The sequence below is a fragment of the Salminus brasiliensis genome, chromosome 1, assembly GCF_030463535.1.
Source record: "Salminus brasiliensis chromosome 1, fSalBra1.hap2, whole genome shotgun sequence".
Lineage (NCBI taxonomy): Eukaryota > Metazoa > Chordata > Actinopteri > Characiformes > Bryconidae > Salminus > Salminus brasiliensis.
In genome coordinates this window covers 19,997,538-20,011,773 of record NC_132878.1, presented here as the reverse complement: position 1 = coordinate 20,011,773, position 14,236 = coordinate 19,997,538, and the positions used below count along the sequence as shown (strand labels likewise).

At 40.5% G+C, this 14,236-nt stretch overlaps 1 protein-coding gene across 5 annotated transcripts in view; it reads left to right on the top strand.

The window, feature by feature from the left end:
- The window catches only part of mink1 (misshapen-like kinase 1), a 63,158-nt gene extending 48,969 nt beyond the window's left edge, over positions 1 to 14,189 (top strand). For all 5 annotated transcript variants that reach the window (XM_072674266.1, XM_072674258.1, XM_072674240.1 and 2 more), the window contains 11 exons: positions 147 to 267; positions 1,688 to 1,804; positions 2,359 to 2,470; positions 2,771 to 2,926; positions 3,014 to 3,157; positions 3,999 to 4,133; positions 4,467 to 4,567; positions 4,703 to 4,852; positions 5,298 to 5,457; positions 5,580 to 5,719; positions 7,049 to 14,189. In XM_072674266.1, the coding sequence (XP_072530367.1) occupies positions 147 to 267; positions 1,688 to 1,804; positions 2,359 to 2,470; positions 2,771 to 2,926; positions 3,014 to 3,157; positions 3,999 to 4,133; positions 4,467 to 4,567; positions 4,703 to 4,852; positions 5,298 to 5,457; positions 5,580 to 5,719; positions 7,049 to 7,132 (1,420 nt within the window). In that variant the 3' untranslated portion in view covers positions 7,133 to 14,189. The remainder of the gene's footprint in view (positions 1 to 146; positions 268 to 1,687; positions 1,805 to 2,358; positions 2,471 to 2,770; positions 2,927 to 3,013; positions 3,158 to 3,998; positions 4,134 to 4,466; positions 4,568 to 4,702; positions 4,853 to 5,297; positions 5,458 to 5,579; positions 5,720 to 7,048) is intronic.
- Positions 14,190 to 14,236: the final 47 nt, after the last annotated feature.

The following is a 14,236-nucleotide window of genomic DNA, read 5'->3' as shown; positions in this document are numbered from 1 at the left end:
GAGAAAGAGGAATAGAGGAAGGAAAAGTGCCTGGGTTTGTGCCTAATTTTGTCTGCAGCACAGGAAAGGGCATGACTATTGGGAAACCAGCATTCTCTTCATCCCTTTTTATTTCTGCTTCATGCACCCTGTGTTTTTACTTTCAGTCCACGTGACGCAGATTCTGACTCTGTGAACACTATGGTGGTGCATGAGGAGGAGGAAGGTGAAGGAGGAGATGAAGAACGAGCAGGGGGTTATGGGGACCAGACCATGCTTGTGCAGAGGGTGAGATCCATGTGTGTGTGAGAGAAAGAACTACAGCTGCAGCGATTAGGCAGCAAGGTTGACCTATGTTCCTTAAATGATCAATGTGGTCATACTGACAGGTTGCAGTACACTACAGGAAACATACTGAGGGCTTCATTATGTAATCTTAATTCATGTAGCCATTAGGAGATGTCCTTTTTCCTACTAAACTAAGGTTAAAATGTTGGCAGGAAGTCAAACAGTGACCAGCAAGGTCCCAAATAAGCAAGATCCTGGATCTACTCTATTGAGTCAATGCTGTATTAAATCAGAGACTACCTTTCAGTTATTTCATTTTTAGTCAAAACATTTTTCACTGAACAGAAAAACAGCTTGTTCATACCCCTAACAGAAGATTCCAAAAGCTTTAATGTCTGACTATACGATCAGATGTTTCAGTGAGTTCACTCTTGTTACCACTTCCATTCCTTTTAAATGGCCCTTTCAGTTTTCCTGCAGAAATCTGTAAAGAGATTTTCCACTCTACTAAGTTTAGTCTTGGAAGTAGGGAGTATTTACATTCCAAGCACATTCAGTGATGTTGAGGTCTGAACTATGGAGTAACCTTTGCCCTCAGTAGATTTATTTATTTTATTTATTTATTTTTTATTTTTTTGCTCCATAACAGTTTATTGAACAGCTTTAGACCTACTGTGTTGAGTCCTATTCTCACAGTGAAAGGACGGATGGAAACTTCTAACTTTTAAGTGCTGTTTATCTGACATTGGGCATTTCTAATGGCCCACCAGGTCCTGGCCAGTTGTTAGGGTCACATTTCTCTGTATATTTCAGGAGTTTTACAAAAGTGGACTTTAAAAACCATCTGTGTCTTTATGCTTATGCATGCATATTAACTTATATCTAATCTCCTCAGAAATGTCTCATGAAAATGAAGAACGTGTTAAATGGCTGTTTGGATTGGACCTTTGAAAGGACAACTTTTAATTGAATTCTGTTAGAATATCTTTTCATAGACAGTAAACTTCCCAAGCCACAGAATATACAGAAGTTCTCTAAAGCTGTTGTTGCTCAGTACGGGGGATTGTTTGAAGGAAGAACTTTCTGAGCATGACTTTTGGACCCAATCATATTCCACGCAATAAAAATGTCCTGTCACCAGCTGTCCTTGCAGTGCTCCAGGTGCCTGGTACCAAGACTAGGGCTGATATGACCTTTTATTGCACCATAACTGCTGATGGAATTGTGAGTGATGGTGGTGCAGTGACGGCAAGATGAAATCTAATAGATTTGAATAATTATAAACCATGTATGAATCAGTGCAGATGCGGATGTTACCTGCAGGCCTGGCGTGAACTGATATGACTGCATGTATATTTTAGCACCGCACACATTAGGAGATCTATTTTAATGCAGATATGTGTTTGTGTGTGTGTTTTAGACTCCAGAGAAGCGTAGCCATAATGGATACACCAACTTGCCTGATGTTGTTCAGCCGTCACACTCCCCCACTGACTCCGCCTCACACTCATCTCCCGGGAAAGACTCCACCTATGATGTGAGTGACCTGTCTGTGTTTGTAGTTTAGGCTTCACCCTTAACAAAACCCTTCTTTGAGAGTTCTTTGATAAATGTTCTATGTACATACAATATTACTGTGCTGTAACAGTTTACTTGCTACTTTCACATTCCACTTTTCAACAAATGGCTGAATTACACTCTGCAACTGTAGAGGGAGCCCAGGAGCAACAGCATTTTTAAAAACACCTAAAAGGTTTCCACCATTCTTACATGTCAAAGAACCCTTTTCAGTTCTTTATAGAACTATTTTTGCTGAGTGTATCTGGGAAGTAAGTGTCTTTCACTTAAGTGACTACATAAATATAATTGTGCAAGGCCATATAAGCATTTATTTCCATAAAATGGACAGTGATGTCTCAATGGTTGTTGACCGAGAAGGGCCATAATCTCTCTAAGTTAAACCATTTGCTATCTTTTATGTATTTATATAGACAGTGTATGGAGAGGCCATATTGTTATATTGTATTATTTGTTTAATTAATATGAATTTCTGATTTGTATATTTAAATCTTATGGTTGTGCTTATTTCAGTATCAGTCCAGAGGATTGGTCAAGGCATCTGGGAAATCCTCCTTCACCACTTTTGTGGATCTTGGAATGTATCAACCTTCAGGAGGGACAGGGGAGACCATCTCAGTGGGAGGTTTGTTGTTGCTGTTGTTATTGTTTATATTAGTAGTTGTAGTAGGAGAAGTTCTTGTAAGATTGTGTATGGAAAGAATGAGTTGCTGTTGCATTTCCCATTTGTCTGATTATAATGTGAGTGTGTTGGACCTGACTGATTTAACATTTGCCTACATTTTCCTAACTCTTCAGTAACTAGCCTCACATAAAGCCTCAATCTTTATGGTCCTAACAATAACAGCTGCAATAATGTATAGGGTTAAAAGACTTAAATGTATTGCTTTATGTGGACTTAAGCCTTCAATATGTTTTTTTGCAGGTCTGGGCTCTCGGTTTGATCAGCTGAAGCTGGAGGTCAGAAAAGGCTCCATGGTTAATGTGAATCCCACAAACACTCGCCCTGTGAGTGACACCCCAGAGATCCGCAAATATAAGAAGAGGTTCAACTCTGAGATCCTCTGTGCTGCACTTTGGGGTATGTATGAAAATGTGTTTAGATAGACATTTACATGCTAGTAGGAGCAACTTGGTGTCTAAAATAGTCAGATATTTGTGTTCTCAGGTGTAAACTTGCTGGTAGGGACAGAGAATGGTCTAAAACTGTTGGACCGCAGTGGTCAGGGAAAAGTCTATCCACTTATCAACTCACGCAGATTCCAGCAGATGGACGTTCTGGAGGGACTTAACCTGCTCATTACCATATCAGGTTAGTATTGGAGATGGGCACTAGTAATCCACTAACCACAACTTTATCTATCAGGGCTGTGTTTGACCTTAATCTGATCTTTGTTACTCAGCATGCTAAAGAGCTGCGTTATTTAACAGACTCCATTTGATCAATGTGCAAAATCACAATTATTGTTTAGTATGACATGGAGGCTCAACTGATTGTCCAAACGGTGCTATAACAAATAGAAAGAAATCAAAGGGGGACAGTGGTGCCTTGCGGCCACCAGCATATCTAACTGCATTCTTCATGATTCATTAAATAATGCTCCAAAAAGATTTATCATAACTGCTCCCAACAGGTGACCACTTAACATTTAGAGGGATAAATAAGCTTATATAGACAACAAAAGCTTGCTATATGAGTTAATTACAGTAAGTTATGCTTTAGCTGCGCACAGACACACATCACACACAAGTTATTTGCAATTATATACATTATAATATACTCTGGACAGTCAGCTAGATATTGTCAGACTGTTTGCTTTTTTGCATAATTGTTCTTCTGAGTGCGGAGGGAAGAGATGCAAGAGTGAGTTAACTACTACTAGACGTAGTAGTTCAGTCATCACTTGTTACTGGGCTTAAAGCGTAAACACTTATCAACTATCTTCACATTAGCATGCTTTATTGAAATTCAAATATATTAACTGTTGAATTATACAATCCTTTTGCAACACGATCCCATTCATTGTAATCGTCCAATAAAATGCAGGCTAGAGGCAAAGATATTGTACTGGGTCGAGAAGGCAGCAGTTAGAGTTTTTAGATCCAGCCAATGGTTTATTTGAATTTGTTTAATTTATTCTTCTTCTTCTCAGGGAAGAAGAATAAAGTGCGTGTGTATTATCTGGCCTGGTTGAGGAATAAAATCCTCCATAATGATCCAGAAGTGGAGAAGAAGCAGGGCTGGACCACTGTAGGGGAGATGGAGGGCTGTGTGCACTACAAAGTCGGTAAGAGTCTAGAAGGAATGCTCCACATTGTGGGTAACTGCGTAATTTAAAGCAGACAGGAAGGCGCTACAAAGTACGTAAGTGCACACTATGAAATAGATGAGTGGTTTCCAAATGGAGTAAGTATATGCCACTGAACTGACTAGAAGGCCATAGGAATGGGGCAAATGTGCACGACAAAATGGACTAGAAAGCCATACAATGAAAGTAAAGAAATGGAGAGCCCTGTTTCAGCTTTGATGGGTTAAGGATTAAACTTATCTCTTTACCTGGACTCTTTACCACTGTTGTGTAATGTGTAACTAATTCTGTATGGTTGCTTGTGGTTTGCAGTAAAGTACGAGCGCATTAAATTCCTGGTGATTGCTCTGAAAAATGCGGTGGAAGTTTATGCCTGGGCTCCTAAACCTTACCACAAATTTATGGCCTTCAAGGTAAGGAAAAATATATGCTCACTAATAAAGACTGCATTTTCATTGTCATTCTGTGCAGATACAGCGTGCAGATCATGTCTTTTCGGCTTAGCTTCAATAGAGCAAACCTTTCCTTCTCTATCTCACTCTTTCTAGTCATTCAGTGACCTGCCTCACAGGCCTCAGCTGGTTGATCTAACAGTGGAAGAAGGTCAGAGGTTGAAGGTCATCTACGGGTCAAGTGCTGGGTTCCACGCCATCGACGTTGATTCTGGGAACAACTATGACATCTACATTCCCGTCCATGTGAGTCACATAAGGGACTTACTGAAGTTGATCTTTAAACACAGCACTCAGACTGTATTGCTGTATCCCAGCATGCACGCTGGCGGCCGCCAGTGGCTGAGACCGGCACTGCAGGTGCAAGGAGGACATTGAAGCTGGGATCTGGCAGCTGTTCTACAAAATGCCAAACAAGAGCATTATTGGAACAGGATTAGAGTTACCAGAGGAGGCTGTGTTATGTAGTTAGTTCAGATTTGACTTGCCAAATGGTGTGATTTGTGTAATTTTCCCAAATTCCCACAGAGAGCCCAGATTGAAAGGTAAAAGCCACTTTAATGCCTCAGGCATAATAACAACATATTGCTATTATGTCTGTATCTAGCTTGTGAGTAATCACTGAAATCACTGCAGGTTAAACTAAAGTTTTACCACTGGTGATATTTAACATGTCTCTCCTTTTGTGTAGATCCAGTCTCAGGTGACCCCACATGCCATTGTCTTCCTGCCAAGTTCTGATGGGATGGAGATGCTGTTGTGTTATGAGGATGAGGGAGTGTACGTCAACACCTACGGCCGCATCATCAAAGACGTGGTGCTGCAGTGGGGAGAGATGCCCACCTCTGTCGGTATGAGACAAAGTTCTACAATTCTGTGTTTATTATGTGAAAACCTTTTAAGCTGTTCAGTTTCTCTGTGCCCATCTCACCTTCTCTATCTCTTATATCTCCCATCTGTGTCTTGTGTGTAGCTCATATCTGTTCCAATCAGATCATGGGTTGGGGTGAAAAGGCAATAGAAATCCGCTCAGTGGAGACGGGCCACCTGGACGGCGTCTTCATGCACAAAAGAGCCCAGAGACTCAAATTCCTCTGTGAAAGGAATGACAAGGTCTGATCTGCTCCCATACACACACACACACACTAACTGTCACCATTATCATCTCTGTAAATACATGCTCAATTTTTTATGTTCTAAATGACCTTGATTTTTCTGGAGATCTGAAAGGGGTTTGAGTGGGTGTCTTTTGGCTGTATGTTTTAAGGAGATAAGATTGGTGACTGTCTAGGTCAGTCTAAGGCTGCGTTCACACTGCAGGTCAAGGTGCCCAAATCTGATTTTGTTCATCATACATGACACTGATGTGTTATCTGTGTGGCAGTGTGAACAGCAAAAAACAGAGAATCTGACGATGCTACAGCCAGAATTCTTGCAAATTGTACGTCACAGAAAAAAGAAAATGGATGTGAGGAGAAGAGAAAATGACGACAGCAGTAACAGAGGTTTTCAGTGGCGGGATAGCGAGGTAGCAGACCTCATAAATATTTGGATTAATGTCTCTGTTCAAGCAAAATTAGAAGCCACATATCACAATTCTGTGTTTCAAGAAATGGACGAATGCACCCACAGGATGACGTGGCTGAAGTGTCCAAGCAAAATAGTTTAAAGAAACCAAGGACGGAAACCAAACCAGTGTCCGTGCCCAAATGATGGCGAAAATGAAAATGAAACCTGAAGCATTGCTCTTTTGGGCATGCGTGTCAGTTTAGGAGCATGAACTGTTCAGATGAATGTCTTATATAAGTCACATTAAAAAGTGTGAACAGCCAACAAAACCCATTGGGTTTGGTGAACAACTCGGATTTTACCTGCTGAACGTAGCCTAAATGTAAGCAATGTTAATTGAGCATCTTCAGTTCTAACTAAAGAAGCCAACTTCAAATACCAAACCTGCTTTGCCTGAACAACTGCATATTTTAAAGACTAAGCAAAGGTGTATAAGCAACTACACAGCGGGAGTTTCGAGGTGAGTGTGTACTGAAAGACAGGACAGAAGAATATAAAGTTAATATATTCTTTAAATAGTAAGCAAACATTTTTAGAATAGACAAAAATAATAATAATGATCATTTATTTCTATAGCACCTGTCAGCCTATGACCTACAAAACAATATTTAAAAGCAGGAAACATGAGTAATAACATCATGATAGTGGGGCATTTGTAATTAATGGTTATAGTTTCTATCATTAAAGATGTTTTATGTGGAAAGCACAGAGGTAACCAGTGTTGGGGTTTGATTAAAAGGTGGAGAGGTGGAGCTAATGAATTCCAGAGATCAGGGGCAGTGGCGCAGAAGCATCTGGCTCCAGCTGTAGATCATTTAGTAAGTGGGATGGTGTTTCCTAAACACTTTCTCCCTCTCTCTTTCTGCGTTTCAGGTCTTCTTTGCATCTGTGCGATCTGGTGGGAGCAGTCAGGTTTACTTCATGACTCTGAACAGAAACTGCATCATGAACTGGTGATGGAGCCGCGCTGTCATCACTGCTCCGCTCAGTTCTCTCTCACTCACTCGCTCACATATACACTGTAAATAGATACAGTGCTCACTGTCCGTGCATTTGCTCACACACAACACTTTCACGCAGGCACATCTGAAAACACACACGCACCACACACACACACCTACAGCGGAGCAGCCATGTGGCAGACTGCCATATACTGAACCGAGATTCTTCATCTTAACTCTGAGCCTGTTGTACAGGGTTTGTGTGTGGGTGTGGGTGTGTGTTAGTGTGTGTGCGTGTTTTCGTAGGTGTGTGTTTTGTGTGTATGCGTGTGCGCCTTTGCTTAACTGGCCATAATGAAGCCTACTTTTAGCTTCAAACCAAGTACTCTTTCTCTATATCGCTTCAACTAGCCCGCTAGATTTGAACTAGTCTGCTTTCCGCTCACTCAAAAGAGCCTTATTTCGACATTCCAACCTTTACTGCAAGAGAAGAGGGGAATCGGGAAGACGCAGCATCCCTACAGCAGCAGCAGTGAGTGTGTGTATGCGCGTGTGTATGTAACGTATGTGAGGCTGCACCAGCTGCACAAAAAAAGCAGAAACCGCTTGGGTCTCTTTGTGGTGATGGATGCACCTCTAGTGGTCAAGAGTGGTACTGCAACATCTGTAATTTTCCATTCTCCAACGTACTGTATAGTGCAGTAGCCTAGTGGTTTGTTTATCAGTTGCATTTAAGGGTTGAGAATATCAGTGATTTTACTGTTTTTCTGTTTTAATGCGCAGACGTTTAGAGTGCAGGTTTGAGAGCTCACAGATAATTAGCAAATCCGGAGCAGGTTTGCCTCGTTATTCATTTCGCTCTTAGCTGTACAGCCAGAACTTTGACAGTATTTTGTCAAAAAGCGCTCTCAGTAGTCGCCGCTTCTACGAACTGAATTTAGCACTGCGCTTTTTCGACTGTAGGACACAGAAGTGTAACCACCGTTACACGGCAGTCTCTCTGACTTAGCTTTTTAAGAATGCTTTTTTTTCCCTCTCTTTGTCAGAACAGTATATCTTGGGCAGTTTGATATTCTCTGTATGTATAGGTATTTGGTATTATTCTTACTTTAATAATCTACTGTATCTCTTGCTGTTCTATTGCAATACGTGCTGTATTTGTGCTGTTCTCGTTTTGAAGTTTTCAGAAAGGGGGAGGGGGGTTCCTCTTTAACCCAGTCAGATTACGAGGTCAGGGAGATGAGCTGAAGTTCATTTTGTTTTGTTTTATTATTATTATTATAAAAAAATTGGTCTGTTTTTTGGCAGCATAAATGTGTAGTCCAGTTGTGAATGTGTGCCATTGTACATAGCATTTGGGCCTGATCAGAAATGGGATTTATGCTTAGATACACTAGGCTTGACTCTTCTTTGAGCGGTTAGCCTACATTGTCACGCTACTGCGTTATTTAAAATTCAACACTAATCGCCTGCTTGTTTCTTCAAGATCTCACAACTGTGCCATGCGTTTGTGCTGTCAAAAAGGCTCCCTGGTGTAAGATGTGAGATACAGCCTTATGGGAAATTTAGTTTTTACATTCAGATTAGTCTTTCTAGAATGCAGCAGGGATGCAGTGTGAAATTCGACTTACTGATTGATTACTTGTTTCTTTGATGAATATTTGGACCCATCAGTTTTCTTTGCTTTTTTAATAGAATTACAGGTCTTTTTTTTTCCACCATGGTTTTGGCTGGACTCACGTGTGTATATATATATGTGTGTGTGTGTGTGTGTGTGTGTGTGCGCGTGCGTGTGTGTGTGTGTGTGTGTGTGAGAGCGTGAGACTGTACTATAAAGTACACAGTGTGGTCCAAAGCAATAGAAGAAAGGTCGGCAAACTTGAGTGGGCTCTACTCTCTGAGCTGCTGCCTTTGGTTGTATGTGTAGTGTTACCTGCAATACGAGCGGTATCCGAAAAGCATCAGAACTTCTTTCCCCTTCGCTCGCTAGCACAGTCTACTGTGGTTCCAGAAGCTTTCTTTACCAAACCTTAAGCTACTTGCTCCATTATAATTTCTTCTGCCAGGAACACCTGTTCAGTTCTTTAACTATGTCTGGTTGGAGTTAGGCAACAACATATCATCAAGATACTTTCGCGGTGTATGATGCGTATCACAGTATTTTCATGATGGAGGATATGCATCATGATATTTCCATTTTTTCCCCCCAGAGGTTTAAAGGTGCCATAGACGCAACAAACTAGTGCCACTTTAAAGGGCCCATATCCATCACTTTCCTTGCCTTTTATTTTCTCCCCTAAGGTTCATCTGATGTTTGAATGGGTATATGTCCTAAAAACAGTCATTCATTTTTAAAGGATCTTTTTTCTACTTCTCTTTATCACTTACAATTAAGCAGGTTTTCTTTTTTTTTACTGTGCCTTTAGAACTGACTAACTGTAAGTTACTAACTGTAAGTTACCAAATTATTTGGCTGCCCTGTATTGTGCCTCATTGAAAAAGTATTCTCCTTATAGCTTCAGTGTGAACAGGCAAAGCTAAATTGCTTTAGACTGTGTTCTCTGGAGTGATGGTGCTCCACTCAATTCTTTTGGGATGAGTTGGGGATTAGGTGGGGTGGTGATCATCCAGCATCCTGACCTTACACTGACTGAATGCCAACACTGAATGCCATCAAATCATCACAGCAATGCTTCAGGATCTATTAGAAAGCCTTCCCTGGACAGTAGAGGCAGTTACTCCAACAAGCGGGATGCATACTTGAGTGAACAGTCTAAAAAAAGCATCAAGCAATGTCCGAAGAGCTCATAATTTTTTTTTATGTGTATATACATATATATATATATATATATAATATTTTGGGGGTTTTTTTATAAACATGAATAAAATTGAGATTCCCGAGATATGGGCCCTTTAAAAACAAATGCTCTGGAAAAATTTGTCCAGTGGCACGACATCAACTTAAGCAGTACCACTTATGTACCAACAGTACATTAAAAGAGCTTATTGACATATTGATAACGATATGTTGCCACATCACCCGACCCCTAGTTTTGTGCTACTTTGGGTAAAGTGTAACTGTATGAGCCGTTACTACCAGAAGGCTGCCTATATGAAAAGCACTCGATGCACCGATGGTTGTCTGCGATTGTAACACATCGTAGCACTTTGTTCAAACCCGTTTCTGATGGCTTTTGAGGTAGAGGCCCCATCAGCTTAACAAACTTTCTTTTGCAAGGTATCCACAGTACGCTAGCATTAGACATATGTTGTGGAGAAAGTCAGATTGTGACAAACAGCTTAACGAGGACTCTGATATCTATTCAGGATTTTTCAGGTTGTGCATTTGGAATGAGGCTCGCATCATTGAATCTTTTAATTACTCATCTACTACTACGAAACATGTAGTTAGCAGAAAACCAAGTCATGCATGCACACACACATCCCAGCATATTCCTCTTTTGTGTGTTTTGTTGTTCTTATAGTGTCATAATAGCAAAGTCTGTTGTAAGCTACTTAACATGGTCAGTTTTACAGTTTTTCTCTACTCCATTCTCTCATACACACCCTCTGATTTGCCACACAGCAGTTTTCACTTATTCTCACATATTTATCAGTATAAATATTAGGAATTATTAATTTCTCATATTCCACATATTCTGCTATTACCCTCGCTACAGGATTTACAGCCATTTTGTTGCGTAGTAAGCCAAACTACCATGTTTACTGTTCTAGCAGTGCCTTGGAATGGGGTTTTGTGTGTGTGCATGCATGTTTATCTTAGCAAAAGATGCTGTAACTTCTTTCCATTAAATGTCCTTTTAGTTTTCATGCTCCTGATGCGATACGGTTCAGGGAAGAGGGAGAATTGTGAGTTGCTCATGTGACACAGTATACCCAGTGCAATCAAGAAAGTCAAGAAAGTGCACTTAACCTGACATTAGCCGGAACAGTGGTGTTCAGGCCCAAAGCCATGGGTTAGGCAAGGTCTTTTCCCCACCCCTGGAATTATGGCCTAGTATTATGCCCCCCCCCCCCCCAACTCCAGAACTCTAGCTTTGAATGCTGAGCCCATGACTCAAAAAAAAAAAATGCAGCAAGTTGTGCTGGTTCCTACAGACAGTGGTTGGGGTTGCCATGGCAACGAGCTGGTTCCATGCATTGTGATGTAACAATGCCCCGGTGTTGCTTACAAAACTGCAGGGTGGATTTTGGTGGGTTTTCAGTACACAGTACCAGTCAAAAGAGTCCAGAAAACGGCCTTCTTTGTTGTTTACTTTTTGCCACACGTTTTAGACTGAGAGAGATACTTACAAACTTCTGAAAGGACACATGAAAGTGTGCAGTGTCCAAAAAAAGTGTTTAACCAATGCAGACTACCTTCTATTTTAGATTCTTCTAAGTAGCCCCTTTTGCCTTTGTTTTGCACTCTGCCTTTGTCGGCACTCTTTCGGTCAGCTTCAAAAAGAGCTACTTGAGACGCTCTTCCAGGAAGCTCCAAATATTCTGAGACCTTGCTAAAAAAAACACTGGCTGAGGGGACATTTTTACAGAAAGAATTATGAACTTCACCATTTATATTTGTCGGAGAAAGTTCATATCACAGTGTCTTACAGAATGTAAACTAAAACCATCCAGTCAGGGGTGTGAACACTTTTGACTGGTACTGTATGTAATTTTGACGCGTAATTTGATCTAATAAAGTTCTTATATATAATATATTAAGAGAGAGAAACGGTTTAAGCTACAGAGACAGAATTTATATAATCCTTTTGGGTGCCTATTTGCGATGGAATCAAAAAAGTAATATATTATTCGATGATTATTTTATTACATAGATCTATATCTACATGTATATCGCGAGAATTGAATGAATGTAAACTTCCACGGAAACGGATTTATATGTGTAATACTTTTACTGGCCTAATAATATTCTAAGCACAATGTATATTTCTGCTTAAGCTTCGAGAGCTGTACATTCGGCTGTGTGTACTCAATCACTTTAGTTAGGGAATTGGACTCATGCGCCCCCCGTCCCCCCCTCTCCCAACCTTCCCTGTGTCTTTGTTCGCTGTGAGCTTTATAAAAGAGGGAGCGTGGGTGTGTGTATGTGTGAATAGGAGAGTTATTTTTGATCCGAGTGTGTGCTGTTCATGATGCCCTGAGAGGGAGAGATGGAGAGAGGAGGAGGATCAGTCTAAGCGACAGAGGACCAGAATGCATCGAGTTACTTACAGAAACCAACAGCACACTGAAATATCGCATACATACTAGCCTTTTAGGGTTCCAAGCACCAAAGGTTTTCATTTGGGGGGAACTGTAACATTTAAAATAGCACATATTCTCCATACCTGACAGTCATGTGCTTTTTATCACTCCAAGTCAGCATCAGACATTTATCAGTAGCGTAAATATATATTTATAACCTGTAGATGACTTCATTCGTCGTACTTTACGCTGCAGATATACACACGCCGTAAACTATATTACTACTGTAAAGCTTTATATACATAGTGTTAAATAGAACCCCCTGTGATGGTATTGTCAGTGCAGCTGACACACTCCTTACACAGCCTTCCTTAAGCTTGATCAGTATCCTCTGTTTGAATGTGCTAGAGCACCTTCTGAAGTCCCTTAGTGCTTGGACCCCTTCCATTGCCACTTGCTGCTATATTCTTCTTTTTAATCCTATCTGACCACATTCCTCCTCATCCCGTATGAGAATTACAACTGTTAGCCATTAGCAAGCAGCAGTGGCCCAATTTCTGTAGCTTTATAGTGACGTCATATGGAGGGCTGGCTGTGGCCTTGACGGGCATGCTGAATGTAAGCTAGGTGCACTGTCACGCTCTTCAGGCAAACAAGGCCGCATCCTTTTCCTGACGCCTGAAACCGTTCACAGTTGATTAGCTCAGCAGAATGGTAGAAGTCTGCTAGATTTGAGATCAGATGTTTGAGATTGGTGTGTTCAGCTACACGCTTTCTTCTTAGCAAGGACATTTGACTCTTGAGGTTCTTAAACACACCAGTTGGAAGGTCTTTCAGAAAATAAAAATGGAAATGTGGTTTTTATATGACAGTGCTTCAACAGCTATTTTTGGCTGCTTCTTTTGTTTTAAATAAACAAATTCACTCATCTGACCCAGAATTTTTAGGAATTTCAGAATTCAGCATTCTCTGCTTTCGCTTCACTATTCCTACAAATCCATTCCAATTAGGACTAGACCCCATTACACTCTTTTAACCATATCCTATACAGCCAAATAGTTTCACAAACCTAAACAGTTATCAATTTCCCCAGATGATGCATTCATCAGGTGTCTTCAGCACCGACTGTGACTCACAGAGTCATATAACCTTTGATCGAAGAGCAAAAATGTTCATCTAAGATCACTCTCTTGCCTTTCTCATCCAAATGAATATGATCACAGACTTGGAGCACTGATCCTAGATCAGCATATTTACCCTTCAGATCACTGAAGCATATGGGCCGTGTCCAGTTAAAGGTAGAGCGTGTTGCGATTGTGTGTGTTTAAGGGATGCGTATCCCTCGTATATGGCCTTAAACCGCTGTTTTGAGGCACGTGTATCTACTCTACATGCTATTAGCAGTAAGCTAACCAGTGGCATTTCTTTTTGTGATTCTTTAGCGACAGCAGTTTAACCCCATGGCTGAATTTTGTAAAATATTTACTACAGCAAATGGAAAACAAGACGTTCATGAGTTGTTGTTTTCTTCTTCTTTTTTTATTGTGGTAACCAGGAGAGGTCAATGGTGAATAGAAAGACTCAAAGTTGATATCCTCTGTGATGGGTTGATACATGTTTTGTTTGTTTCTTTGTTTTTCTTTCATTCTTACCTTTTTCTTCCCCTCTCAAAAAAGTTATTGTTTAAAGAAAAGGTAGATGTTTCTGACATGTATTTTTAGTGTTTATGTTTATGAGAGGGTGGAGTTTGAGATGATTTTAATGAACTGATGGTTTTCAGTCTTACAGAGTGTGCTGGATGAACGTGTACGCCTGTAATGTCTTAAATACGGGATTGTTTGAAAATTAAAAATAACTTGATCTCAGTTAAGAATTGTGTTCTTTTTGTGCTGTTTTTGTCCTAATTGTACAT